This window comes from Mus musculus, chromosome 16 (assembly GCF_000001635.26).
Source record: "Mus musculus strain C57BL/6J chromosome 16, GRCm38.p6 C57BL/6J".
NCBI lineage: Eukaryota > Metazoa > Chordata > Mammalia > Rodentia > Muridae > Mus > Mus musculus.
In genome coordinates this window covers 97,576,852-97,604,266 of record NC_000082.6, presented here as the reverse complement: position 1 = coordinate 97,604,266, position 27,415 = coordinate 97,576,852, and the positions used below count along the sequence as shown (strand labels likewise).

The following is a 27,415-nucleotide window of genomic DNA, read 5'->3' as shown; positions in this document are numbered from 1 at the left end:
CAGACTATAAGTCATTCCAATATTTTCCCTTAATATATAGAGATATTCCACAAATTCTGTGACTCTAGAGAGCCCTGACTAACAATTATGCACCACTATGCCTGCCCTCGAGGAGCTCTTAATTCTTCCAGGTTCACTGTTTCGATAGTCTGATAGTACAAGTGTCTCTCTTTAAATAACTTCTTGGTAAGGAAGTATCCCCATGTCCAATACTTGTCTATGCTGAACGTCTCATACCTCCACCCTATACTACTATTGATTAGCTTTCTCCTAACAGTGCACTGTGCCCCTAAGAAGGGAGAGTATCTTATAACATGACTTGGGTCATGGTTCTCTTCTGTGTGTTTATTGGCTACACAGTGTCTGGTGATGGTGGCAGTGTGGTGACAGAGTTGGAGAAAGATTCGGGGGGGTGTCCCCTCCCACTTCTAGCAACAGTACCTGGCACTCTGGGGGTCTCATGAAGGAGCCAGCACATGTGAGGTGGTATTTGACATTGGTGGACTTCAGTTATTGGGGTTATCCCACACTCTTCAAGGAAAGTATCAATGAACTTGTCATCGTTTTCAGAGGAAAGGACTACAGGGCCATTTTTGTTTGGAAAAGTTTTTTTTTTTTTTTTTTCACATCATGTGATGGAACTAGACTCCCCAGTGTTGTCTCATTGTGTGACAGCTGGACAGGTGATTCATGAACTCGTACTAGACAGCACCAGGGTGCTGTGTTCCTCTGAGATGGAGTGGGTGAGGCTGCTGTCCAGGGGCCCTTAGGAAGCTCGTCCTCATTTGTTTTCTTGACCTTTAAAGGACAGTTACCCAAAGTGCTTCCTTATGTCTGGCTTCCCAGTGTCAAAGGTAAGTATCAGGTTTCTTTAAGTGACAGGGTAGCTCTCTTGTCTGGTTATGTCTTGCCCCTTTCAGAAGTCAACATGGGAAGAGAGGCCCATTGGACTTGCAAACTTTATATGCCCCAGTACTGGGGAACGCCAGGGCCAAAAATGGGAGTGGGTGGGTAGGGGGGTTGGGGGGGGAGGGTATGGGGGGACTTTTGGGATAGTATTGGAAATGTAAATGAGGAAAATACCTAATAAAAAAGAAAGAAGAAGAAGAAGAAGAAGAAAAAAGTCAACATGTAGGAGTCAGAGCTGCATGTGACTATGGAAAATCCCTGTTTCTGTTTAGAAGATGACCAGGATAGAATGTGACTCCCTTGCTCTTTTTGACACCTTTCCTGATCCTACCTAGTGTGGGCATCTTTCTTTCTTTCTTTCTTTCTTTCTTTCTTTCTTTCTTTCTTTCTTTCTTTCTTTCTTTCTTTCTTTCTCTCTCTCTCTCTCTCTCTCTCTCTCTCTCTTTCTCTCTCTCTCTCTCTCTCTCCCTCCCTCCGTCCCTCCCTCCGTCCCTCCCTCCCTCCCTCCCTCCCTCCCTCCCTCCCTCCCTCCCTCCGTCCCTCCCTCCCTCCCTCCCTCCCTCCCTCCCTCCCTCCCTCCCTCCCTCCCTCTTTCTTTCTTTCTTTCTTTCTTTCTTTCTTTCTTTCTTTCTTTCTTTCTTTCTTTCTTTCTTTCTTTCTCTTGCAGGGGTGGGGGAGTTTAGGCTGCCTCCCCTTCTCTTCCCAAGTTCATGGTAGCTGGACTGGGCCCTCCTTTTATTTCTGGCTTCTGTTTTGTGAGTCATGGGATCCCTGGACAAGATTAAGAGTCTCTGCTGGCTTCTGCTTCTGATGGCTTTCCCTTGACAATTCACGGCTATGGTCCTGGCTTCCTCCTTGCATGAATTTCAAGCACCTAGTCATGGCTCCTTTCAGAGGGCTCCAAGCTGGGAAGACTGCCAGTGGATCAGATTTTCATTTCCTGAAACTTCAACCAAGCCTGTAATTGGTGAGCCAGATCAACAAGCTAGAAAGAACTCACAGGAGTGAAAGCCACTGCAGCTGGGCTCTTCTGGAAGGACACTAGACAGTGTCTGGCTGGCTCTGCTTATGGGAGGAAGTTAGGATGCACTCACCAGGTAGATGTCCAGGCTTAGATTCTATTATTTGCAAAGTGGTCATAGAGAAGACACACCAGTGGGTGGCAATTGCATCATTTTAAGAGGTTTGGGTGTTTCCCATACATTTTAAATGGCGATCCCTCTCACTGTATGGTACTCAGTTTCATTCTCATACCCACAAAGCTGTTGACTTTAATATTAGAAAAACCTAGAATCTCTCAGCATGACTTGGTTCTTCTATTTGTGTGATCTACAACCTAAGAAATGAAAGACTTGGTGCATTTTTACTGAGATCTGTTCAATGTACAAAGCTATAATCATCTTTCTTCATTGCAGGTTGTTGGTTTGGGGGGCTTCTTGTGTTTAATGATCCTAGCTTTGCTTAGGAGATGAGCAGGTGGCCTCTTCTGCTCCCTTCAGAGACACTGAGCTTTGAGAGCAGGTGAACTTCCCATTAGCTTGGAAGAATTGCAGTACCAATCTGCAAGTGTTGAAGGAGATACCAGAAGTCTTTAGAGTTGCTTTTTTGGTGGTGTTGGGGATCATACTCATGGCCCCCTGTGTGATTGGCAGGTACTCCATCTCCAAGATATGTCCCCAGGTAAAATTAGTTTTATTTAACTCTTACTAAGGTAACACTGTGTGCCAACACCAATCATGTTATTGCTAACATTACTCAGTGCTCCTGAGAGTAGTATAAAAGGCCGCGTCTCTTTTCTGTCTTGATAGAGAACTCAGACACGGGTCCTTTCCAGGTCACAGCTAGTGAGAGATTAAATCTAGCTTAGGATCCAAGTCCCACCTAAAGCCTAGTGTGTCATAGCTTCTAGCTATGTAGTGCTGCCTACTGCTTTCTGTGTACCCAAGTGTCAGGCTTCTATGTGCATCTGTGGTGTAGTGTATGCATGTGTATATGTTCATGTGTGTATAGCTGTCCATACACATGTGTACATGTATGGAGACCTAGAGGTGGATGCTCGGTGTCTCCTCAATCTCTTTCCACTTTAATTTTGAGATAGGGTATTTTACTGAGCCAGGAGTTTACTGAATGGTGAAGATTATCCATTCATGTGTTAGGGATCCCCCTGGCTCTGCCTCCCTAGCACTAGGATTACAGTTGGGCACTTCCATGTCTAAACTTTTAAGGGGATCTGGGATTCAAATTCAGGTTGCCATGCTTGTGTAACAAGCACTTTGCCCACTGATCATCTCCTCATCACTAGAGTACCTGATTCTTATAAATGAAGGGCGCTTATCCTGGCTTCTGGACTCCTTCCAGCCCTCCTGGGCATATTATCTGGTGAATAGATGACTCCCCAGAATGGTGTCTTAGAATGTTCTTGGTTCGTTTCAAGTCCAGCATGGAGGAGTGAAGCAAAGCCCTATAGAGAGGATATCAATGAAAAAAATAATGCAACAACCCCCAGTAAAGCAAGGTGAGGACTAATGGCTTCAGGAACATCTCAGCAGATGGATGGACCAGGCAAGGAGCCAGTGGTGAAGAAACTGCTTGGATTCTCAATGGAGCAAGAGAGAATGGGAAATTACAATCATAGAGCAGAATGTCTGCAAATAGAAAATCATTAAGAAACGAGATGGGTGAGAGGGATCTGACTAGCCTGACTTGAAGGCAGGCCAGGCTTACCAAGTATCCTTTGAGGATGGTAGAGGACTGAGAATCTGCTCAGGTATTGAAAGTTGAGATTCTTAGCAAACTGATTTATCAAGGTTTCATTAAGCTAGATGTCACGTGGGAGTGCACAGAGATTGAGAAGCTTAGTGAGGCTGTCAGTGGAGGACAGTGCTGGAAAGATGGCTCACTTAAAGTAAGGAACTTTATGCTGATGGCATCTCTGGTTGTTGCTGGCATTTCACACATGGCTACATATGCAATGATCCAAGGACTTCTTTTCATAACTACAAATCGTCGAGTTGGTCTACCAGGACCAGCTCTTTTCTGCAGCAGTGGGAGTATGAAGTGGCTTGCTGACATCCTACTACATCAGGAAGCAGTGCCTCTATCCAGAAGCAGAGCCAGGGAGTAAAGCTGGCCTGCAGATCGATGTCCAAAAGGCTCTATGCTTTTCCCAAGCACCCCAAACTATCTGGGGTGCTGTTTCACATTCGAACCATAACAATGAGTCATAAGGACACATTATTTACTAAAGCTTGGGTAATCCTGTGAGGCTTATGTAGAAGAGTCAAATGCAGCCTGTTTCTGGTATTCAATTGTAGGCCACCAGTTCCATGCAGTTGTCTGCATGGACACACCTGTAAGGAGGCCGGGTCTGACCCTGTCAGTTGCTCCTCTGCTGTTCATTCTCTGAAAACCCCCTTCTGTGTACATTTGCAATGAACTTCATCTTAAATGTGTCAACTGTGATATCCACTTTGAAGAGATGGAAGCTGAGTTGTCAGGTTGGTTTAGATATTTGTCTAAGAATGCTTTTGGAAAAGGGCACAGGCTGAAGGTAGCCCTGGGTGTTTGCCTTCCAGGCTTGCTGTTGCCCTCTATGGAGCAAGGTCTTCTGTGGTTTTTCTCCCACGAATCTTCCTTTTGGTGAATGTAACTGGGAATAGCCATTACTAAACCATATAAGTGTGGAAGGGCTTGGAGTCCCAGGCTCAACCCTAGGTGCTCCTCTGTAGGCAGGGTTCTCTGCCTGTCCCCATTTCTTCAAGGTTAGGTGGGCTCTCCTGGCCACAGTAGTTCAATTTGTACCCCAGGCTCATTCATGAGGTTCTCTGTACCTCAGAGGAGGACATTAGGTTGCCTGACATAAACACACCATCTGCAATGACCCAGGGAGTGAAGAGACATGGGAAGGCATGTGTGAAGTGAAGGCTGAAGGCCAGGGGCATAACTGCAGTTTGCTGTGGTACAATGTGACTTTCACTCAGAGTCTTCTAAAGCTAAACTACATTAAATATTACTGTGTATGCTTCTTTCCTTCAGGTCACCTGGAGGAAGCCCCATACTGACCTCCTCATGCTGCTGACACAGGCAGGATGGCATTGAACTCAGTAAGTGGCTAATTCTTACGTCTCTGGCCTTTTCCTTGTTCCTTCATCACTCTGGTATCTTCCACAGGTGTTCATCAGTAATTTTAAGAACTGTGTGTAGGAGCAGGTGCCCTTTGGACATTGTTCAAGGTGTTTGTATTAGTCACTGTTCTGTTGCTGTGAAGAGACACTGTGACTAAGGCAACTCTTATAAGTAAAAATCATTTAATTGGGGTCTTGCTTACAGGTTCAGAGGTTTAGTCTGTCATCTTGGTAGGGACTATGGTAGCACATAGGCAGTTTCTGGAGCAGTAGCTGAAAGTTCTATATCCTGATCTATAGGAAGCATGGGCTTTTTAAAGAGGTCCACTCCCTAGTGATTAAGTATTTAAATATATGAGTCTATGGGGACATTCTTACTCAAACCCCCGGTTATGTTGGAAAGGGTGAGACAGGGAGGGAAGCCACCACTGCTGGGCAGAAGCTGGGATTGGTACACTGTATGCACTTCCTTCCTCCTTCAAGGGCAGCAGGTGTGTATACAGGAGAGGTAGGATGAGGCAGAGAGCATCAGTTTAGGGAAGAGAGTCTGTGACAGAGCTGTCAGTGTCTGCCTATCAACAACTGGTGATCAGACACATCTGGATGAGGTATTGGGTAGTCTATTCCTGCTGGAACTCTTCTCCTTAGGGCAATAAAAGCAGTTGTCTCTGTCACCTTAAAGCCGGACCAGTTCACTGTACACTTTCCACATTTATAAATACTTACTGGCTAATAAGAATGTTTCCCTAGGTTCTGTAAAATACATGCCAGTGTTCCATTTTATGAGTCTCTGCTAATTATTTTTTTACTGGATCCCTTTATAATTTTAAGAGCGTCATCCAGGACAAAGTGCTAGGTGTATCTTGTTCTTTCCTGCTGGAGAGGGGAACACATTCTTAGACACCTGGTTTCTCAATCTGGAATGCTCTGTTAATATGGGAATAGCTTTCGCTGTCCCACCCTGAGGTTTCAAGTTATAATCTTTGGACCTTTGAAGGAGAGTGCTAGTGAGTTATTAAGCACAGATGATTAACCTTGGAGTGTTGGTATTGCCTTAAAATTCTCAACCTTTAGGCCAGCAAGACAGCTCCATAAGGTAAGAGATGACCTGCATTCAATCTTTGTGGCCACAGGGTGGAAGGAGACAACTGGCTCTCACAGGTTGTCCTATGATCTCTGGTTACACACACGTGCAACACACACAATAAATACATGAGCTTTTAAAAGTCTGAGCATCCAGTGGTCCCTGCTGAGGATATCTGCTTCCAGAAGATGATTTTTCTGTCATTCCTGAGGCCCATGAGAGAACCTGAGCAGAAAGAGAGCTGGAGAGGTTTGGGGTAAGAACCATTAGACATGCATAGGGAGACCTCTCTGGGAGAGGTCCAGCTACTGAGAGTAGGGAGAGTGGAAATAACAATGCCAACCTGTGAACTTGCTACTGAACCTGACAACTGCTGGGCCATACTAGGAGTACAGTCTGGGGAAGGTCACGTGAATGGACTGAGTGAAAGGATTGATACCCAAGAAGTGGATCCTGCCCTTTTTACATTCACACAGCACTTACTTTGACCTCCAAGTTCCCCTGAAAGGGCACCTACACCCTCAGCACCAAAATGCATACACTCTATAGGGATGTTCACACTGAGCTAACACCATCCTGGTGAGAACAGATGGGTAAAGGACTACCAACTACAGCTGCATGAGAGAAGGACCCTGGAAGAGAATGGCCACAGAGTCTGCATTGTGGGTCCCTTCTAGCAGTTTCTCAGCTCAGCTGAAAAGTGTATTTACTACACCCAAGGTTGCACACATTATCTGAATATGAGGTCCCTTTAGCAGGTGAGTTCTCAGATATGAGCTATATCCTGAACCTTGACATTAACCTGGCTCAAAATTTCAGACCTCAAGGCTCAGGGGGTGATTTAGAGGAGGAACCAGAGAATGCGACTCTAACTGTGTGACTTTTGACCCCAAACTTGTATGTATGTTTTCTACAGAATCTTAGTTATCGGTCACCTTTTCTTTATTTCAAAGAACAAATAATGAAAAAAAAAAAATGGTCCAGGAAACCAAAGCTAATGAAACACAGATAGTTGAGCGTTCTAGTTAGTGCAGAAACAAGAGTCTAGTCATGTTAAGCAAGTTGCTGTGATGACAGAGTGATTGGCAATCTGCTGGCTCTCTCCCTGTTTTCTGTGAACAATGCTAACTTTCCAAACCTTTAGAGTGAGTGAGAGCTGTAACTGATTTATCTCCTTTCCCATTGTTTAGGGGTCACCTCCAGGAATCGGACCTTGCTATGAGAACCACGGGTATCAGTCTGAGCACATCTGTCCTCCGAGACCACCAGTGGCTCCCAATGGCTACAACTTGTATCCAGCCCAGTACTACCCATCTCCAGTGCCTCAGTATGCTCCGAGGATTACAACGCAAGCCTCAACATCTGTCATCCACACACATCCCAAGTCCTCAGGAGCACTGTGCACCTCAAGTAAGACTCCTTAGCATTGTATCACAAGGGACTACAGCTTCTGGATCTGCCTTCTCTTGTGGTCTCTTATTTCTCCTACCTTGTCAATAACACTGCACTGCCAACAGGGCCAATCTTGTCTTACCTGCCTTCCACATTGGCTGGTCAGAGCCATGGGCTCTGCCTCATCTCTCTTTGGCAGGGAGAGACCTTCCTCTCCCCTTGGCCTTTGGTGCAGCACCACTGTGTGCTTGCCCAGTTCAGCTGGACTGTTAGGGCATGGTTTCTCAGTCCCTTCTTGCCTCTGTGCTTATGGATGTGTTGTCTTGAATCAACAGTAAGCACTCAAGGTTGGGAGTGAACTGTCTTAGATGTTATTGATGTGCTCAGAACACAGAGGGCTCAGGGTTAAGATACCTCCTGTGACTAGCCAGAGATCTGTTGGAGCTCTCACCTCTGCCAGTTCTTGCCCTAGAAGAAGAAGGGTCTTCCCCACAAGGGGGATTTCTCCCATTCCAGGGCCTGCCCATATACTTTCTAGGGGAGCCAGGCTGCCTCTCCACGGCAAAATTACTCTCCCAGCCCTGGATGTATCATGTCTTCCCCATAGCCCCTTACCCCCCCCCCCCCCATAGCCCCAGAACAGTGCTGAAGGTTGAATATGAAAGCCGAATCTCTTTGCCCTCTCCTGTGGCCCTTTCATTTGATGATTATTCTCACCATTAGATTCCTTACCTCTTATGTCCCTCTACCTTTTAATTCTGGCTGTTCTCAGTGTTGCCTCTCTGGTGTCAAGGACACCAGGGACTCTATTGATAAGCTACTTTATATATTTATTTTTTAAAACTGAGCTTGTTTGTATTACATATGTGCCAGTGCCTATGGAGGCCAGAAGGTGTTGGATCCTCTAGAGCTGGAGTCCAAGGTATTTTCGGTGGTTGTAAACACTCAACATGAATGCTAGGAACCAAATTCGGATCCTCTGGAAGAGCAGTAGATGTTCCTAACTGATGGCTATTTCTCCAGCTCCACACCAGCTTTCTAGCAGAGTTGCTGCTTTATGAGATGAGCACCTGTCTGTGTGTTTCATGTATCGTTCAAGGTTGATACAAAAGTGAATCCTGTGGGCCACCCATACTTCATCAGCAGTCATGTGATAGACCTTAGGCCTCAGGAATCTGTTTGTCCCACTTGGACATTCCTGGCTTTCCTGCTGTCCCTCTCTACATCTGAGTGGCTCTTCTGTTCTTTGCTCTGATCCACCTCTAGTCACTTGCTTTCTTTCCTGTCTGCATGAACTATTTCATCTTAGCCCAGCTGAGGTGCAGAAGACCTGGCCTTTCCTTGCCATGCTGGCTGGAAGAAAGTCAGGGCAAGGAACTGTTAGTTATCAGAAGCCAAAGAGCCCCATGTAAGGCTGCACCTCCAAAAAGACTGTCCTGCCTTCAGTGGTCAGCCCAGAAGGCAGAAGCATCCCGGTGTACCCTACTGAATACTTTTGCACTCCCAGGGAGTAATCAGGAAGTGACAGATGGGGGGTGGGACATCTTAGTTTTCTGTCAATTGCCTATAAATAGGGAGGATAAACACTGAGGTGCGATTTTCCATTATAAACCTGCATTGTAAAATCTCTGGCTGTGCTTTGATAAAATCACTATCTGATAGTTATCCATTCAGACTACAGTCTTGGGCTTCCCACCATTAGCCTACCAGAAGTACAGAATGACCCCCTTGTCCCAAGAACCGGAAAGTATTTTAGTAATTTTATTTTACTATTTTTCACTCACTTTGACAATGTTTTTAAAATCACAGTACTGGGTTAACTGTAGTAAAGAGCATTAGCTGTTCTCACAGAGCATCTGAATTCCTCTACAACTCCAACGGGAGGGAATCCAATGTTATCTTCTGGCCTCTGAGGTGTACACACACACACACACACACACACACACACACAGAGCGAGAGAGGGAGAGAGAGAGAGAGAGAGAGAGAGAGGAAAAAGAAAAAAAGAACATGTTATTGCTATTAAGGCATCAAAAACTACATCTTTGTCAGAATGACATTAAGCTCTGAACCTGTGTCCTACATTATGTTGGTAGCACAACTTTAAATGTTGGGAGTATAAGGACATTCTGCTTTGGATCCATCTGTTTGCTTTAACAACTGTCATGGAACTTACCCATTTGAGTGGCAGTGAATGCACCTGCAAGAGCCTTTGAAGATCAAAGTCAACAGTCCTGTGATGCAGAGATGCCATAGGGCTGAGTCAACAGGCTCTGTTGGGAAGGATAGATATAAATGAACAATGGTGCAGGACTGAACCTTGCAAGTCTATGCTGTGCAGACTGTAGCTGGTGACAAATGCCTGTTCAGAGGTGAAATGGGGGTTTCTTGCTGCACACATGGTCCTGAGTGAACCAGCCAGACTGTGACTCTGCACATGCCCCAACAAGAGGTGAAGGACACCTGATTTAATCTCCCTTACTCACCAGCCAAGTTACTGATTCAGTGTTTGTTTTTTTCCCGCTGAGCTAGGTTCCTGAACATGCTAGGCAAATGTTTACCACTGAGCCACATGGGCAGTTTTAAGCGAGTCATTTTATCTCAGGTACAATGGCATGCAGATAAGTTGCCCAAAGAGGAAAATGTACTTGGTAGTTCATCAGGTGAGCCATAAGGAATTTCTCTTGTGGGTTTCTTGGTGGCTCCACCCTGGTGCCTGAAGGCACCGTCACCCCTCACTGCATTTTGATAAAATCACTGCCTTGTGAGGTTTTCAGACCCAGGCCTCCCCTATGAGGCTGCTGAGAGTTCAGGTTGCCTGCTTTAGCATAGGAGCACAATCCCTGTTGATGGGGATGAGGACCAATCCCCAGGCATTTTTTTTTTATACCATTAGCAGGACGTAGGAACCAGGTGAAAGCAAGTCTTTCAGTCCTAAGCAGGTCAGCTTGGGTCACTTGGCTCCAGAGCCCAACCCCAGCCTGCCTTTCCAACTTCTGGAAGCACAGTGACACTGCAGCTGGGGTCTCCAGACCTGAAGGCTCTTTCTAGCCTGGGAGTGTCCATTTTAATGATATTTCCTATGCTCTGTATTCTATCTCTCAGCCTTTCTTCCAAGAAAAGATCCAGGGACCCCACCCCTTACCCCCTGCTAGAACTTCATCTGGAGAGGGAGTTGCTGGGAATGACCAGCCCCTCACTGTGAAGATGCCAAATTTTAGACTCCCCAGGGCCCCTTCTCTGAAATCAGGCCTTTTCTTTAAACCTTGATACTTTTGGCTGAAACCACTGTCCAGCAGTGCTACCCCTGTTTGCTATGGATAGAAGAAATCAGTTAGGTATTGGAAATCATTCTCTAAATTATTTTATTCTTAGCTGAAATTTTTTATTCTTTCTTTATGAGTGCTTGCACATACATAATGTGCACCAAGTGCATGTAGTACCCACAGGGGCCAGCAGAGGGCACTGGATCCCTTGGAACTGGAGCCAAGGTTAGTTGTGAGTCACCGAGTATGTGACTTGTGCAAGGGCAACTTAACTACTGAGCCATATCTCTGAACAAAGAGTTCCTTCTTTGTTTTTTGTTTGTTTGCTCATTGCTATATCTCTGAACAAAGAGTTCCTTCTTTGTTTTTTGCTTGTTTGCTCATTTTAAACATTTATTTATTTGTGTACCACAGAGTGTGTAGAGGTTAGAGTAGTCTGTTGGATTCAGCCCTGTCCTTCTACCATGTAGGTTCTGGGGACAACTTAGGTCATCAGGCTTGGCAGTAAGTGCCTTTATCTGCCAAACCATTGTAAACCCCACTGTGGCAGGCTGAGTGATTCAATTTATACACTTTAGTTTAATTCCACTTAATTGTAATTACTGAAAGAAAGTGTCAATAGCAGTAAATGGCTAGTGGCTGTCAAATACCACAGGGTTCTTTCAGCAGCCATGGGATGTAGAGAGAATCTCTGAAGCATCACCGGTCAATAAAAAACTGACGGCCAATGAGCTGTAGCAGGAACTAGAAGGTGGGACATCTGGTAGGGAGAGAGAGAGAGAGGAATTATGGGAACTAGTCAGATGGGGGAGATTTGCCTCTAATTCTGGAGGAGACAGCTGTATAAACCTGAGGAGAGGTAACTTACCATGTGGAAGACATAGAATAGAATCAATAGGGTAATTGAGTTATAGCTAGTTGGGGAGCAAGATGAAGCTTATGGCCTAAGCATTTATTCATAAATAATTTGTCTTGGAGTGGTTATTTCTGGGAACAAAGTGGCCAGGAGGAAAAGCCCAAAGTTACTAGGGGAAGGATAGGTGCTCTACCTGAAGCCCCTGGCACCCCCATGATGTGTTGGGGGACAGTATTATATGATTTGTACTTGCAGTTGCTGACACCAGGCAGCTCTCCTTTTCGATCTGGGTGTTTGTTTGTTTGTTTTTTGTGAGCATTGGCCCATTTTCAAACCCTCCCTAAGGTGATGTTTTAAGAGCTTAGTGTTCTTGGATTTCATTTCAAATTGGAGCTTCAGCTTCCATTTCCCCCAAGCACATATTTTCATGCTGCAGAAGCCTTGAGACTCCCAAGTGGCGCCCTTAACGTTCAAGCTAACATTTGCATGTGTGTGGCAATACTGTTGCATAGGGTGGTTGTGTAGCTCAGTGGTAGAACACTTGCCTAGCATGAGTGAGACACTGGGTTTGATCCTTAGCAGCACGAAAGCAAATGAATTAAATAGGTGCCTTTTCTTCCCTAATGTGGCAAATAAATGGACCCACACACAGTCAGTCAGTCGCTAAACTAGGACTTCTGGCTGCATGACAATGTGAATGAGTGCTCATAAAATCATTCGGCTTCTCAGGCTCAGTGTGGTGTTCCATGAGGAGCATGCAGAATCCAGCACCTTATTGTAAATAGGTGTCTAACTGGGTGTTTTCCCCAGCCTTAGGTAATGCAAGAGTTCTGAGCAAGTTTAAAGGTGCCCAGGTTAAGCTGGCCTTGTTGCTATGTGTAGCAAGTGAACTTTGGACTTGGACTTCTGAGATTTTCCCCTTTTGCTTCTCCTCCTCCTCTTTGTTGTATTCCAGGCTGGCCTTAAACTCTTGCCCGTGTCCTCACCTCCTGAGTACTGGGGTTAGAGGCAGGCATATGCAATCATGCCCAGCCTGACATGTGGTATTTTCAAGTCAAAATGACTCTAAGCATGGCAGAAGGACCATCTTCCTACAGCACTGACCTGAGCACCCCTCTCTTCCGCAGAGTCTAAGAAATCGCTGTGTTTAGCCCTCGCCCTGGGCACTGTCCTCACGGGAGCTGCTGTGGCTGCTGTCTTGCTTTGGAGGTTCTGTAAGTTTGGGGCTGGACTGTGTGCATGGCCGTGACTGTGACCTTCTCCCCAGGCTGGAGGAGCCACCTGATGCCTCCCAGATTGGTTTCCATTGAGGGCAAGGCTGCCTTTTCCTCCCTTTTCTCCATGCACCTATTGCTGTATAAACAGTGTATGTATTCTTGCTTCCACAAATCTGTAGCTTGTGGGAGTCTTAAACTAGTTCTCTCATTCAAGTAGCAACAAGGTTGTACCCTGCTGTTCATTTCCTCCAACAAGGTCACACCTATTCCAACAAGGCCACACCTCCTAATAGTGCCATTTTCCAAGAGCCAAACTTATTCAAAGCGCTACATGTAGCAATGGCATGTCCTTTCCTTGTGAGGAGGTGGTTTTTCCTGTTCACTGGACTTGAGGGTGAATGACAAGACTCCTAAGGGCTCTGCAGTTCCTTGGATGCTCAGCCTGATGAGTTTTCCTCCCTTTCTCCCAATACAATGCCAGGGGACAGCAACTGTTCTACGTCTGAGATGGAGTGTGGGTCTTCAGGCACATGCATCAGCTCTTCTCTCTGGTGTGACGGGGTAGCACATTGTCCCAACGGAGAAGATGAGAACCGTTGTGGTGAGTTATCCCTGGCCCTGGAAGCACTGATCTCTTAACATCTGCCACAAAGTGGCAGTTGGAGACAGCCAGGCACGGTGCTGAGCCCAGGCTCAGGATTGTGGTTTTGGCCCTGCAGCATACACAGTGATGGGCTCAGTAACTCAAACACACATGTTCCCAACTGCCTTTGGATGACAGTTAAAACAAGCAGGCTGTTGAAAATAAGTTAGGGTGCACTATGCTGGGTTTTTTTATTTTTTTATTTTTTGGTTTTTCAAGTCAGGGTTTCTCTGTATAGCCCTGGCTGTCCTGGAACTCACTTTGTAGACCAGGCTGGCCTTAAACTCAGTAATCCGCCTGCCTCTGCCTCCTGAGTGCTGGGATTGAAGGCATGAGCCACCACTGCACTATGCTGTTTTTAAAATGAGTGTCTTTAAGATTGTGCCCAGTGTGACAGCAGTGAACAAGTATATTTGACCCGTCCAGCAGGTCCAGTTATTGGAGGGTCTCAAGGGGACCTTCTCCTAAGAACCAAATTGGGGGGGGGGGGGAGAGAAAAGATGGACACCAAGTACGAGGAAGGACATGGAACCATTCTGAATAACATCAAGGTGTCACTGTGTTAGCAAGGCTCAAGGCTTAAATGCACAAGCAAAAGGGGACGTACTTCTCAGCAGGAGGAATGGGGCAGCGGAAATTTTTCTTTTGGCGACTACTCGGGGAAGCAGGAACTTGGTGGTATCAGGGTGCATCTTGAGGTCAGGACATCCAGTGCTGACTTAGGGCTGGAACCATCTGTGGTTGTTCTCGGAGTGGTGCATAGGTGGCCCACTTTTGACCCCCTTTTCTTCTCGGGGGGAGAGGCCCAATTCAGAGATCAGGACAATTGTGTTGTCTTAATAGCTCCCAACATCTCCCCCGTTTTAATATTTTTATAAAGGCATATTGTATAATAAATTTGTAGCCACGTTTTTAACGACCACCTAAACGTCTGTTTGCTCACCGGGTGATTCTCTAAAACCACGAAGGACACAAAGACAAGTCATCTATGAGGCTTGAATTAACGGTTTCAGTCTGTTGGGTATAACCTGGGCTAGCCAAGGGATTTAGGAACAAAGCAAGCTCCGTGGGTAGAGGTAGAGGTCTGATCCCCAGTGTGCAATGTTAGGGGCCATGTACAGGATTGACTCTCAGGCCCACAGATTTTTACCCAGAGTAACCCTGACCTGCTCCCATGCCGTTTTTCCTGGGAGAAGGACCCTAGGGCACTCAACCTTCATGCAATCAGACATGCCTCTCAGAGACGTCTAACAGCTTCCAGACTAATCTCTGTGCAGTGCTTTAGCCTTACAACTCTCACGGGCGATGGCTTCAAGTTCCAATTTTTCGATGTGTCTGTCTTGGGATGACTGTTTATTTTCCAATGTGGCGAGAATGTATATTACCATGTCGGAAGCACAGACTACGGCAATCTATAAATGATTCGTGGCATGAGACTGATGGCCGAATTTAGGGGGAGGGGAATGATCTTACTTAAGCATTTTATGGAAATTGAGTCTCTCTCCCCGAGACGAGGGTGATGAAGTGGTATCCACGTCTTACTCTTCTCCAGTAACCTGCTTGTTATCGCCAACGTCCAGCCAATAGTAATGAACTGAAACAGATGCGCTTGAAAGAGATGAATCAATTTGAGATTTAACAAATCGGGTCAATTTCTGAAATGCCCAAGGACCAAAAGAAATCAATAATAGGAGTCCCAATAGGGGCCCCAAAAGGGAGGGCAATAGGTCGAAAGCCAGGGGGAGGTTGAAAACCAATTTTGGTACCATGACTCTTGTTGTTCTCTCTCTCTTTTTCTTTTTTCTAAACTGGCAGTAACTTTGGCAATGCTATCTTTAATCCAGTTTTATCAACATATACACAGCATTCTTCCTTAAGTGCAGCGCATAAGCCTCCTTGTAGAAAAAGCAAATCTAACCCCCTTCTATTTTGAAGGGCAACTTCTGAAAGGGAGACCAAGGAATCAGTAAGATCATCTAGGCCCCTTTTTATATTCTCTATATCTTGGCTAATAGCCTCATTGAGCAGATGGTAATTGCTCACGTTCTGTTGAGACGACACAAGGGCTGCGATTCCGGTCCCGGTCCCAACAGCACCCAGGCCAAGAAGGACCGCAAGGGTCAACGCCGAGATAGGCTCTCTTTTGTGGCAGAATGGCAAGGAGGCACCTCGGTCCCAAAACTTCAGTAGGTCATCTGACTCATGAATACTAAAATTTGGAAAAAGCTGAACCAAGACACAATAATCTCTATTATTTATAAAATCTTGTATAATAATGTACCGTGTAAGGCCCATGCCAAAAAGGTATCATTTGGGGCAAGAAGATAAGAAAACCCATTTTTATTTACTCTAAACGTGTTATTGCAAATCTCTAGCAAGGAAGCATGCCTGGGCTCAACACAAAACTTCCTATCCCAGAGAGTTCTGTCAAGGTAAGCTGAACTGACTTGAAGGGGAGCTGCCTAGCATCTGAAAGCAGGGTAAAATTTCCAAATAAGGCTATGTCCTCATAAAAGGGCGGGGAAGCAGAAAAGCACATCCAACAATCTTCAAATTCTGACACATTATCTCTTTGTGTCTTATCCAGCAAGGCTAAAGCAGAAGCATTCAATATAGACCACAGTAAATCAGTGGAAAAGGAGGCCCCCTCAGGTAGAGTGGGCTGAAATAGGGTCACAGCACATCCTGGGGCAGGAACAGGGGGGCGGGTACCTGGAAGTTGGGGATTGTTTGGGGGTTTAGGGTGATGTAATTGGGGGTTAGGTCCTATGGATGCTTTATGATTATTAGGGATGGTTTTAAGAAGCTGAACCTTAAAGGTCAGGCCATTATCATAGTTATCTTGATACAATCTTAGGCCCCAGGTGAGAGGGCGAGAACTTTTCCAAGCCTCTAAGTTCCTCCTCTTAGCAGTAAATTTTAGGATCAGTGGATTACACCATCCCTTAGTGGGCTGTAAGGGCCAGGCTGCAGGCCAATGTGTTGAGGAAATTACTGTCGCATCTGCCCCGGTATCCAGGAGCCCTTGAAACTGTTTGTCCTCTATAAACAAAGTCATCATGGGCCGTGAATGGTTATTTTCTGTGCCCAGTAGACTTCTGAGGATCCCAGGGAGGATGGTCCTCGTTCCTCTTTCATATAAGGGAAATGGCCGAATAGTGGGAGTGCTAGGGCTTGGGCTATGCGCTCTCCAGCCCTAAGGGTAAGTGGTCCCTGCATGGTGGCGACTAAGATTTTTATCTCCCCATGGTAGTCGGTGTCAACCACTGTAGGAGTCACTGTTAGGCCTTGTAAAAGTCTGGACACTCGGCCGATGACGAGAAAAAAATGTCTTTTGGGGAGGGGGCCCAAATTCACCTGTTTCAATGACCACTGTTCCCTCCTCAGGAGTTATAATCCTGGTGGTGGAGGAATACAGGTTCAACCCTGTGCTCCCTGCCGTGGCCCTGCACAATCTCCCGTGGGGGCTAAGGGGTTGTCTGCAGTTGTCATCAGGGGAGATGGGCTCCGCAGGGGGGGCCCTCTGGCCGTTTCCCTGGACCACAGGGAGTGGGTGGCCCGTCAATGTCAGTCTTAGATCGGCAATCTTGTGCCCAATTGCGACCTCTCTTTCACTTAGGGCAAAGACTGGGGGGGGGATTTTTGTTGGGTAACAGGCATGGTTGAGACTAGGGTGCTCTGTCTTTGTGTAGGGCATCCTCTAGCAAAATGTCCAGGTTGGTTGCATCTATAGCAAGTTTTTTCTCCTTTATTTAGTTGTAAGGCAGCCCCAATAGCCAGGTTGATAGACTTAGAAACTTGTTGGGAAAACACATCTACCTCATTACAAAGCTTGATCATACCATTATATCTAAACTCTTGGGTTTACCTCTCAGGGCAGCCCTACATGCTGAATTGGCGTTTTCAAGAGCAAGTTGTCAGACTAACAGACCCTCACTTTTCTCAGGTCCCAAAATTCTCTCAGCTGCTTCTTGCAATCTGGCAATGAACTGCGCATAGGACTCTTGGGGCCCTTGTATAATCTTTCTATTATTTGCAGCCAAATTTTCTCCTCTGTCCACAAACTCTGACTTCCAAGTTAAATATTGGTCTCTAGTGAGGACAGACTGAACAACTTTATTCCATTCATTGGGTATCAAGTAGCCTTCTCCTGCTAAACCTTCTAATATAGATACTGTGAACAGGGCATTAACCCCATAATTTTTGACTGCTGAATGAAGACCTTTTACATGTCTCAGTTTTAGCTTTTTGTAGCCTGGTTGGCTGTTGGTGTCTAACCCTTCATCGGGGGACATGCCACCCTCATCGGAATCAGAGTTTGCTTGATCCTCCTCTTCATCACTCTCTGGTTCCCCCTGATCTTTATCAGAGGAGCCAGTGGGGGGGGGGGTCCTCATGACCTGGAGTAGCCTGATGGGCTGGAGCTCGAGTGAGGACAGGAAAAGCCATTTTTTTATTCCCTTGTTTCTGAGAGGGACCTTTGCGGCCAGTTTGAGATTTTTTTTGAGATGGGACCTTGAAGGTTCCCCATGAGGGCTCTTTGTAGACTCTGAGTCTCTAGGCTGAGGTCTTATAGCTCCTTTTGAAGTCTTAGAACATTTTTAAGATTGGTAATCTGAGTCTGAAGCTCTCTCTTAGTTTGAAGTAATCGCTGAACGGATGGAGAAGCCAGTGATATGGGATGAGCAGTAGGGGAAATGGGGGGCAAGTAAGGAGGGGGTGGTGTTTAAAGGGCTCCATGGCAACATAGGCACCGGGTCCCGGACCATAGCGGTCCCGTTCATAATTGAAAGCCTCTTCATCAAGTTCCGCCTCAGAGGAGGAATCAAGGGGGTCATTTGACAATTCTTTATATAAAATCGGATAAGTTCTCTTGGGTTTTGTTGAGGGCTGAAGAGTACTCTTTTCTCCTGAGGCAGACCTAGCCTGGGGAGCAAGGGGAGTAGGGAGGGAATCTTTAGGAATAGGGTCATCAATTATCAACTATGGCTGAGGCATTGGCGGTTTGGTTTCACTTTTACGGGACAGCGAATGGGAGTTTTCTAAAAAAATCTTCAGTAAGGGCTAAGAGGCAGGCGCCTTCTCCGCCCTCTTCTGACTGTTTAAGGAGGTCTCTGACTATTCCCCAATAGCTAAAAAAGGACTCAGGGACATCTTCTCCTTGTTTTATCAAAGCATTGATATCTTTGCCTACTTTATTCCAAGTTAAAGGGTGTATTTCAGGACCATTCAATACCAGCCATGGACATCTCTCGTCCACAAAACAAAAAAAATTTATTAAATCCTTTTTCTTAACTTTTATCCCTCTCTCCTTAAGAGACCCCTTCATCTCTTGAATAAAAACTGCCTCTTTGGACAGAACCTTCCCCATGGTAAATGGGACAACAACTGAATGCCTAGGCTTACCTCTCTATGTCTGCAACACTCGAGCAAAGTGGCGGGGAACTGTCTCACTGTCTGCATGGTACCTCTTGAATCCGTTGTCCGGAGGGTGGTCATGCCTCGTACCCCACGTCTGGTGCCACTTGACCCGTCCAGCAGGTCCAGTTATTGGAGGGTCTCAAGGGGACCTTCTCTTAAGAACCAAATTGGGGGGGGGGGGAGAAAAGATGGACACCAAGTGCGAAGAAGGACATGGAACCATTCTGAATAACATCAAGGTGTCACTGTATTAGCAAGGCTCAAGGCTTAAATGCACAAGCAAAAGGGGACGTACTTCTCAGCAGGAGGAATGGGGCAGCGGAAATTTTTCTTTTGGCGACTGCTCGGGGAAGCAGGAACTTGGTGGTATCAGGGTGCATCTTGAGGTCAGGACATCCAGTGCTGACTTAGGGCTGGAACAATCTGTGGTTGTTCTCGGAGTGGTGCATCGGTGGCCCACTTTTGACCCCCTTTTCTTCTCGAGGGGGAGAGGCCCAATTCAGAGATCAGGACAATTGTATTGTCTTAATAGCTCTCAACATATATTTGCTTTTTTCTTTAAATTATTTACTTAATAACTGACAAGCTAAGATGTGTCACGTTTGTCTGGTATAGTGTGATGTCTCTATACATGTACCCCCACGGATGGGGCAGTCACGCTGTTTAACATATATCCCCTGAGCTCTTATGTTTATGGAGGACTTGTGTGGTCTTTCTTTGGATGGACAGTGTGCTGTTAGTACTTACCACCATCTTGTACTAAAGATCTCTTGAACTCATTCTTCCTGTGTAATTAATACTTTGTGTGTTTTGACAAGCTGTCCCCAACCACTCCTAGTGAGCAGTACTCTGACCTCAGCTGCAGTGAATATGACTCCTGGATCCCATGTCTTTGTGGTGCTTCCCTTTCTGAACTGACAGTGCAGAGTTTCTCAAGGTCGTTTGTATTGTCACAAAGTGGCAGGGTTCCATTCTTTTGATAGCTGGATCCTAGCCCGTTGTGTGCATGTAGCACATTTCTTCGTTCGTGCACCAGCTGATGGATGCTTAGGTTCCTTTCTAGAAGCTGGATTGCTTGATCATGTGATAATTCTGTCCTCATGGTTTCAAGAAACCTCTATATTGTTTTTCATCCGCTGGCTAGTCACATTATAATCCCATTGCTGATTTCAGAGGCTCTCTTCTCTCTTCACCCTCACCAGCACAAGTTATGTTAAAAAATTTTAATGACAGCCATTCTGTTATAACAGGCACAAGGTGATATCCCTTTGAAGAAGTTTTAATTTTGTACTTTTAAAATTAAAATATAAATTTACTTCCTATGCGTATGGCAGGAACGGCGATGCTGCGATGCATGTGTGGAGGTGGAGGACAGCTTATGGGAATTGGGTCTCTTTTCACCATGAGGATTGTGGGAGATCAAATTCAGCTTGATGGCATGCTTCTTAACCCACTGAGTCTTCTTGAATGGATTTGTCTATCTTGTGCTGTTAATTTTTGAAGCTGACTTCAAGCACAGTCAGGAGACTGGGCCCAAGAAAGACACCTAAGGGGCAGGGTTGTGCTAATCATGTTCCAGAGTCTGAAGCTAAACTGTTTGACATCCTGGCATTGTGGGCAAAGCCTGCTGTCTGGCTGCTCCATTGCTGCAGACCCTCTGGGTTCCTTTGTCTGTGTGGAACGAGTCTCTGGGGCAGGTGGACAAGGCGTCGGCGGGTGACAGACACACCAACACACGAGATTGTGTAGAATCTGAATGTATTCTCACAAAGTGAACACCAGTCTTATATAGTAAAGAAAATACAAGGGGTTGGAAGTCACAGCAGGCAAGGTACATTGAAGTTACCTGATACAAAACAAAGGAATGACTACAAAAGGACTTACAGGAACCAGGTAAATGTTTACAATAAAGATAAAGCAGTCTTACCTAGGGTCAGCTTAGTGACAGGTAAGGATTTCACACTCTAGTGCTATACCTTTGATCCTTGTGAACAGGCTAACACCAGGGGTTTCTGCTCTTAGCAGACCTCATGAATAATGCAATATCACAACCCCCCTATCTCCTAGGCCTTGCTAAATTCTTATATGAGTGTAACTTTTAAGTAACTGGAGACTCTCCATTTGTCAGAAGAATTTACCAACTTGCTTCTAATATGCAATGTAGCCTGTACTGAAGATTTCTATTTCAGTGGGATTCCCTGCCTCTTTCATGGTATTCCCTTGTTTGGGTGAGATTTGCTACTGTCCTTAGTAAATATTTTGCAGACCAGCTCTGAGCTACTGGCTCCATCTTTTGTAATGCTTAATTAGTTACCTAATAGGTTAACTTCCTTACTGCATTCTTACAGGATTCTAAGCTTGGCTTCTGGGACCTTGGAACATTGGGGAGACTTAACTATAACAGAATTTAATCTTAAAGGGCATTTATAATAAAATATTAAAAGAGAGCTCGTTGTTCCATACACCAGACTAACATGGGAATAGAGTATGAGTATATGGGTAAATGAGAACACCAAAGCTCCAGGAGGTGAGTTTCCTTGAAACTCTTTTCCTTGTTGAGTGCTTAAAGACTTTTCAGCCTGTCAAGCAGACTTGACCAGAGTGCGTGGCATTTCCGAGTGTGTGTGGCATTCCATGTTGAAGGGGGGATGAGATGGTATAGACCCTGTGTTTCCCTGGCTCTGCAGCTGACAGTGAGTTGCTGTCTCTGCCTTGCAGCAGCTGTCCTGTCCTGCTTTTCTGCCTTTCTTGGAACTCATTCCCCAAGCACTGCCCATGCCCAGGGGCTGAGGCTAGCCATGGCTCCTCTCTGACTTTCTGTTAAGTTCAGATGTGTCCCAACCCAGGAGCCATTCTCCTAAATAGGAAGTTCATATTGCTGACCGAATCTCTACAGGAATCTCCTTAGCTTTGCTGTCTCCACCCAAATGATCTCCAGTCATCTTAGAATTTGGGGTAAAAAAAAAAATCCCACAGACCTAGTTGTCCAAGGTGGGTTTTATTTATTTAGGGCTGACTTTGGGTGGGGCAGCTTTCTGCTGCATACCCTCCTCCATGCCCTGTGTGCATTAGATTCCTTGGCGTTGGTCTTGTCTCAAAGAAATTCCCAAGGGGCCTGGCTGTTTTCACTTGAGTGGACTGATGCCTGTTCTGTTCCCCCTGGCTCCTCAGCTTGGATGTGTGCTTGGGAGATACAGTGCCTAGAGCTTAAGATAACTCTTTCCCTTTCTTTGGGTGGCAGCAAATGTTTTAGGAAAAGAGGGCAGGGTCTATGTTGAGAATGGCTAAGGTGTCATGTGCAGTAAATACCACTCCGTTTCTGTTCTTGTCTATATATGAGCAACAAATTTTCGTTTCATTTTATTTCAACACTAGGTGGAAATTAGGACCACATGGAAGGCAGGCATTCTACCACTACCCTGCATTCCTGTGCATATCCTACTTTTTTGAGGCAGGGTCTCATTAAGTTACCCAAGTTGATCTCAACTCATGATCTTCTGAGGTCTAGATTTCAATGCCTAGGATGCAATACTTAGGTTGTGAGTAGGCAGTAGGATTAGCACAACATGAGCTGCTAGGAAGGCATTTCTGTTTGAGGTTTAGGTTTGTGCAGTTTATAATTTTCATATAAAAGGGGCAGATGACCTTGCATGGTGTATGCCCGTATAGATGGGAATAGCATACTTTCACCCTCTCCTTCATGTTTGCTCTTAAATGTGACATGTTTAAGAATGTGCATTGAAACTGGGCTTGGTTGTGCATGCCTTTAGTCCCAGCATTCATGAGGCAGAGATGAACTGATCTCTGTGAGTTCAAGGCTAGCCTGGTAGCCTGGTCTACAAAATAATTTCCAGCACAGCCAAGGCTGTTACACAGAGAAACCCAGTCTCAAAAAGCCAAAAAAAAAAAAGGATGTGTGTGTGTGTGTGTGTGTGTGTGTGTGTGTGTAAGAGAGAGAGAGAGAGAGAGAGAGAGTGCTGATGTGCATGACACTTTCTTCCCAAGGGTAGGGAATGAGTGAACACCAGAACCTACCAGTTCCTTATTCATTTTACTGAGTCTTTCTCAAAACTGTCAGAAAACTTGAAGAGCTGTGAGATGTGACTGTGATCAGCAGCCCTCTTCTAAGACATTGACAGAGCCCATCCTAAGTGTCCTCACCATAGACAGGAGAAGGATACACAGAAGGAACCCAGCTCGAGGAAAGGAGGCAAGCATGCTCAATTGGTAGTGGAGATGTGTCATAATGGACACTAACCACCTTGGATCCCACAAACATAAATTTTGAGTTATCACTTATAGCTCTGTAAGAATTAGGGGAAAAGTCCTAACTCTTAAAATATCTCCTTGGGAGCTGTACATACACCCTGATTGCCCTGCCCTAAGCCTCTTGTTCCCTGCATGTTCTTTTCCCTCAGTGTCCCCTGGCAGTCTCAGATCTTTGACTTAGCTGTTCCAGAATGTTCTGTGCTGGATGTTCTGTGAGGTGTAGACCTTTTGGATTGAGTCGGTTCTTTTTGCAGTCTGTGATTGGGATTTTTGTATGGCTTTTCATAGCTTTGTGGTTTCTCTTAAGTACTGACTGACATCCTATTGCCCAGCTTGTAGCAGAGTTTTATATATCCACTAAACACACATGCTCTGTGGCTTCACTCATCCCTGAAGTCATAGAAGACAGTTGGGGAGCCGGGCATGGTGGCTCACGCCTTTAATCCCAGCACTCAGGAGGCAGAAACAGGCAGATTTCTGAGTTCGAGGCCAGTCTTGTCTACAAAGTGAGTTCCAGGATAGCCGGGGCTATACAGAGAAACTCTATCTTGAAAAAGCAAAGCAAAGCAAAGCAAAGCAAAGCAAAGCAAAGCAAAGCAAAGCAAAGCAAAGCAAAGCAAAGCAAAGCAAAGCAAAACAAAAGAGACAGTTGGGCCCCAAATGATCACCCTCTGAGAGGGGACCCTAAGGTGTCAGGCTATTTGTCCAATGAGTCAGGGCCAGGTTGGAAGTGAGCCAGGGCTTGACCAGATCTTATTGTTTCCCCTGGTCATGTGGCCCTGTCTTTTGACAGCCAACTCTCTTTGGTGTGGTACTGTTTAGAAGATTCTTCTTGTAAACTCCTTATCTCCTGGGTGACCCACCAGGTACCTAAGAGTCTGCTCTGAGTTGGCCACTCTCTCAAGTCTATCAGATGACAAATCATTTGAATGCTGGGATATGCAGATCTCTCTAGAGATCAGAGCTGAGTAAGGAAGATCCTAGTTGCATCTAAGTATGTTAGTCTTTAAATGAAAGAGCTGGTGCCTTTTGAAGCAAAATGCAAATGATCAGTTCAACACTCAGGGACCTGAGTGTTCTGCCAGGGCATGGAATTTGGATGTGAGATCAACTTGTTCAAAACGGAAGCTTGGTAGGGACTTTGTGTTGCTCTGTGTTTTATTCTCTTCTTCTTCTTCTTCTTCTTCTTCTTCTTCTTCTTCTTCTTCTTCTTCTTCTTCTTCTTCTTCTTCTTCTTCTTCTTCTTTAAACCAGGCTTGCTCAGGTCCCAAGGAATTACTAATCTCCCCCTTTTTAAATATTTTATTTTAAAATAGATTTAGAAAAGTATGTGTATGTGTATGTGTATTTCTCAGTGTGTGTATGCCACATGAGTGCACTGTCAGGAGGCCAGAACAAGTATGCATTAGATTCCCTGAAGTTACAGTAACAGGTTGTTTTGAGCTATCCTGACCTGACCCTTGGGACAGTCGAACAGGGTCTGAGGATCACCTGTAGAGAGAATGGGGGACAAGAAACATGAAGAATGGACAGCAAGTCAGGAGGTCTGATCAAGCTGGCACATTTTTATTATTCCCACACAGGTTATATACTCATAGAAGCAGGATATGGGGTAAGGGAGGTGGAGGGGGGTCACTTTGTTTCTGGGAGAATGCACCTGTTCTTTGGGGTATTGGTTAGGTAAAAAGCTCAGCAGGAGGAACAGAATAGAACGGGTTGCTAGGTACCTGTCTACAAGATCTAAAGCTATTTGTTCTCAACTGGGGGGCAGTACCACAGAGGCCAGGTGTTCTCAATTGTGCTATTACTTTCCCACAGAGGCCAAGACTTTGTACCAGTAAGCACTTATGGTTGACAAGGCAGTTAATGTTCAAACAAGGTTGCTCCCAACATCTCTAGGTTGCTCCCAACACTACCCAACATAGGTGCTGGGAACTGAACTTGGGTGCTCTACAGTGTGCTCTGTGTGTTCTTAATGACCCAAGTCATCTCTCCAGCCCTTTCTTAGGTTTTCTAGCCCAGACATTTCATGTGTTTGAGGTTGCCTTAAGCTGTGATTTTCCTTCACATTTTGTCATGCCTTCAAGGCTCATTCGTATAATGGCTCCTGTCAGAGCTTGATCCTGTCAGAGCCTGGCTCCCAGTGACAGCTGAATGACTTTCCACTATGACTCTGGCATGTTTCCACTCCTGTGGTCACTGACAGGCTGTGGGCCATTGTGAAGAATTTATGTCTGAATATCTGTCTGGAATTCCTTTAGAATGCTTTCGATCAGAGGAACAGAGAGATTCATGGTCCCTCTTTGTGTGCAGCCATAGCCTTAGGAAGAAGCTGTAATGGTGTGCATGGGCAGTGTTGGGGTAGGGCAACAATCAGAAGATACAGGTTTAGAGTTAAGAACTCATGGAACATTTCTTTCTCCTTCAACAGTTCGTCTCTACGGACAAAGCTTCATCCTCCAGGTTTACTCATCTCAGAGGAAAGCCTGGTATCCCGTGTGCCAGGATGATTGGAGTGAGAGCTACGGGAGAGCAGCATGTAAAGACATGGGATACAAGTGAGTATGGCAGCCCAGGAGGGACACAATGCCATCATAATGACACTTAAAGACTCTCTCTCCAGCTCTCAGGGACTGGATGCTGCAGACACTTGTCACCTTCCTAAAGCTGGCCCTATAAGCAGAGGGCAAACTCATCCCCTGCTACTGTCAACCTCACCTCACTGCACCCATCCTACATCTTTCCTGGCTACTTGGGAATGCCCATTGAGTGCTGGGGTGCCAGGAGGAAGGGTACAAAACAAGAAAAATAGGTCACAGTCCATCAGATAAGCTGAGACTTTGTTCTGTTCACTGTAAGTGGGAGCCACTGAAGACTTTGGGCATGGAAGAGACCTGAGCAGAGTCACATTTAAGAATTCCTTTCTGCTGGGTGATGGTGGTGTACACCTTTAGTCCTTGCACCTAGGAGGCAGAGGCAGAGGCAGAGACAGAGGAGGCAGAGGCAGAGGCAGAGGCAGAGGCAGAGGCAGAGGCAGAGGCAGAGGCAGAGGCAGAGGCAGAGGCAGAGGCAGAGGCAGAGGCAGTTGGATCTTTGATTTTGAGGCTAGCCTGGTTTACAGAATGAGTTCCAGAAAATTCTTGGCTACACAGAGAAATGTGTTCATAGATAGATAGATAGATAGATAGATAGATAGATAGATAGATAAAAAAGAAAGAAAGAAAGAAAGAGAAAGAGAGAGAAAGAAAGAAAAAGTAAGAGAGAGAGAAAGGGAGAAAGAAAGAAAAAGAAAGAAAGAAAGGAAGGAAGGAAGGAAGAAAGAAAGAAAGAAAAAAAGAAAGAAAGAAAGAAAGAAAGAAAGAAAGAAAGAAAAGAGAAAGGAAAGAGAAAAAAAGAATTTCTTCCTATGTGCAGCAACCAGAGACTTTGACAAGGTTGAGATGGAATATTGGAATATCTCCAGCCATCACTTCCTGGCCAGGGGTTCCAGCATTGCAAAGTGTCCTCTGCTATAACAAAACACTTGAGGCTGAATACTTTATAGAGAATGGGGGTTCATTTTAGCTCACCCTTCTGGAGGAAATCAAAGATCACGTGCTGGCTTCTGGTGAAGGTCTTATTCACCTCGTGGTGGAAAAGTGGGAGAGCTGATGAGCACATGTGGTAGAGAGGATTGAGGGGGCTGGATCTGCTGTGGAATGGTCTGTTCTTCAGAGACTTAAAGTGGATCCCTTAGAACAGAATTGATCCCTTTGTAGGAGTGGAGTTGCTACTACACAAATGTTACTTAAAGTTCCTGCCACATCTCACCACTGCAGAGTCCTCTCAGCAGGTGAACCACACCCAGACTATGGCTCTCATGAAGTATGGCAGGCCTTAAGCCTGGGAAGAGAGCTCTGATGTTAATGAGGATTTTTCTTCCATGGGGTCCTATGCACAGTAGGGCATTCTATTCGTCAGTTCTCAAAGGTGAGTTGGTCTATGGTGTGAAAATTGGCATCTTAGCTAATGAGACGCTTCAAAATGCCACCCTATAGGGTTGGGGAGATGGCTTAGTAAGTAAAGCGCTTGCCACAAAAACATGTGAACCTCTGATTGATACCCAGCACCCACATAGAGTATCACAACCATCTGTAACTCTAGTACTAGGGGATTCAGTTCCATTGTCTGGCCTCTGAGAGCACTAGGTATATGTAGGATATATATGTATGTGTGCGCGCGCACGCACACACACAC

General features: G+C 45.6%; 1 protein-coding gene across 3 annotated transcripts in view; it reads left to right on the top strand.

The window, feature by feature from the left end:
- The window catches only part of Tmprss2 (transmembrane protease, serine 2), a 94,860-nt gene that overhangs the window by 55,275 nt on the left and 12,170 nt on the right, over nucleotides 1–27,415 (top strand). For all 3 annotated transcript variants that reach the window (XM_006523064.3, NM_015775.2, XM_006523065.2), the window contains exons 2-6: nucleotides 4,945–5,012; nucleotides 7,308–7,527; nucleotides 12,757–12,843; nucleotides 13,328–13,447; nucleotides 25,611–25,737. In XM_006523064.3, coding sequence (XP_006523127.1) covers nucleotides 4,998–5,012; nucleotides 7,308–7,527; nucleotides 12,757–12,843; nucleotides 13,328–13,447; nucleotides 25,611–25,737 — 569 coding nt within the window. In that variant the 5' untranslated portion in view covers nucleotides 4,945–4,997. The remainder of the gene's footprint in view (nucleotides 1–4,944; nucleotides 5,013–7,307; nucleotides 7,528–12,756; nucleotides 12,844–13,327; nucleotides 13,448–25,610; nucleotides 25,738–27,415) is intronic.